This window comes from Dendroctonus ponderosae, unplaced genomic scaffold, assembly GCF_020466585.1.
Source record: "Dendroctonus ponderosae isolate FM_Combo_2020 unplaced genomic scaffold, Dpon_F_20191213v2 Dpon_F_20191213_7, whole genome shotgun sequence".
Taxonomy (NCBI): domain Eukaryota; kingdom Metazoa; phylum Arthropoda; class Insecta; order Coleoptera; family Curculionidae; genus Dendroctonus; species Dendroctonus ponderosae.
The window spans coordinates 3,970,909-3,973,234 of NW_026018916.1; the positions used below are offsets into that span (position 1 = coordinate 3,970,909).

Here is a 2,326-nt window from a genome sequence, read left to right on the forward strand (position 1 = left end):
AATAAAAAGGGACAGCAATCACAAATATTCGTTTGCTGCAATTGGCTACAGCGTACGTGAGGGGCGTAACCAAGTGAAGAACACTACAGCTTATGATGATCTGAAGGAAATTCAACACCCTATCCAGGACAATCAAACTGTAAAAAAATTGCTTCTTTCTGCACAAAATTGCCATTTTTTATATTTTTGCCTGGAACACAGGCAAACCTGAGTTAGCCCCCAAATGAATAAAACTTGGATCAATGATCCAGATCAAGCGCCCTGTTAAAACAGGTCAGTTTCGCATTCTGCCGCAATCCAGAAACCCCGCCAGCAAGAATACTCTAAAAAATAACCGACAGTTCAGCTTCAGCTGGAAACCTTAAGATAAACATGCGATAATAACAATCTGTGCATATTTTACCAAATAAAGTCGCACAATTAAGCAACGAGGTCAAAGGGCTAAAAATTACGCCAATCTGGCATCATTCAAGTGATGTTTATGGGGCAAAATTAAGTAGTATCAAACAATAAGTGTAATAAGTAATAATAAGTAATAATAACAAAACACACAAGTGTAGTGTTGGTCAGGGGCTCCAGTGTCAGGTAAAGAACCAGCTTGTTTTTGTGGAAATTGCATACATTTAATGGTGTGTGGAATCTCCAAAATGCGCCAAATATTCTGTTAGCTTATCTCCAGCTGGAAGCATTCAAGGTGTCTCAACATTTGCGTCTCCTGAGTTAACAACAGTTTTCTCGTACTGATCATTTTCTTGCAATGTACCTACTGCCGAATTTATGAATATTTGGAGATCTAGTTTCTGAATGTTCAGAAATTACGCGCAAAAAACCTAAAGAGAATCACATGCGACGCACTTTCGATAAAATTGTTCAAAGTTCGTCTCTTTGCTGCATAATCAACATTGCCCTAAGACCTTGCAAAACATATTCATCTCTAAAGGAAACCCCATTCATTGTCCTAAAGATTCTGACCGAATAGATTCTTGATTATGTAAAGACATTCACTAGAAAAATGCATAAAGCATCAAGGCATTTTTCCGTTGTAGGTCAGTTATCGGCGCCAAAATATTACTATATGCTGTAGCATTTTCTCCAAACAAACTTCAGGTATTTGCGGGCGAAAATGTGCGAAAGCAAATTGCAATCGGACTGCGCTTGTGTGACCAGCAAAAAAATCAACTTGGATGAGCCGCGCTATGATCAAGAGTTCTATTTGGGGCGGGCAAAGCACTTCTTCCAAACCACCAATCCCCGCAACTTGTTCGTGAGCAGTCGAAAACTCGACGAAGCCAAATGCTTGATTCAATCATACAAGTAATCCAGAAAATGCAATTTTTTGCCCTTCAAATCACCCAACTGTTCCAGATGCGGCGAAAAGTTGCCAAGTGGAACCGGTGAAGAGGATTTGTGGCGCGCCAAAATCCTTTACGACTCTGCCTTTCATCCCGACACTGGAGAAAAGATGGTGTTGCTGGGACGAATGTCTGCTAAAGTGCGTAGATAACTTTATGAACGGAACGGTGAATTCTCTGGTTTCACTCTTAAGTGTTGAAGAGCGCAATTTGAAAATTAACCACTAATACGCTCTTGCACTTGTCAATGAGTAGAATCTTATAGCGTTATTGAATGGATTTCAGGTTCCAATGCATATACTCATAACAGGCGGAATGATCACATTCTACAAAACAGCGCCAGCAGTGGTTTTCTGGCAATGGCTCAACCAGTCCTTCAACGCCCTGGTCAATTACACTAACAGAAGTGGCGACATCGTCCAAACAGACAAGTAGGCACACCGTCCTCTCCCATCGCCTGCAGACTAAATTTGCCTAATTTTCAGACAGATTCTTACCTCTTACGCATTTGCCACCTCAGGAGCGGTGGGCACAGCACTAGGGCTGAACGCTTTAGTTAAAGTAAGTACTTTGCTGTGATCAAAGTGCAAGAAGTTTCTACCCCCCTTAAGGCCCAGACTAATTATATGATAAAAACCAAAGATATAAATAATTGAAAACTCCCGATCTTCCTAGAATTGCGAGAAGCCAATGAATGATTTTTGTGCTGCAGAAGATGCCGCCCTTGGTGGGACGTCTGGTGCCTTTTGCAGCAGTGGCAGCCGCCAATTGTATCAATATTCCCATGATGCGAGCTCAGTGAGTAAATGGGCAGTAAAGTGATAAATAGTCCAGAAATCTGCAATTGTTTTCAGGGAGCTAAAACACGGCACCCCAGTCTTTGATGCAAATGGCAATAAATTGGGCTATTCTACAGTGGCGGCGCAGTACGGCATTGGGCAGGTCATCCTGAGCAGGATCGCCATGGCCATGCC

General features: G+C 42.0%; 1 protein-coding gene across 1 annotated transcript; it reads left to right on the forward strand.

The window, feature by feature from the left end:
* The first annotated feature begins 282 nt into the window (after window positions 1-282).
* LOC109541019 (sideroflexin-1) lies at window positions 283-2,320 on the forward strand. Its single transcript, XM_048668496.1, has 7 exons — window positions 283-585; window positions 1,047-1,314; window positions 1,366-1,492; window positions 1,638-1,783; window positions 1,838-1,913; window positions 2,028-2,150; window positions 2,207-2,320. The coding sequence occupies exons 2-7, from the start codon at window positions 1,124-1,126 to the stop codon at window positions 2,234-2,236; spliced, it is 693 nt and encodes a 230-aa protein (XP_048524453.1). The 5' UTR covers window positions 283-585; window positions 1,047-1,123; the 3' UTR covers window positions 2,237-2,320.
* The last annotated feature ends 6 nt before the right edge of the window (window positions 2,321-2,326 follow it).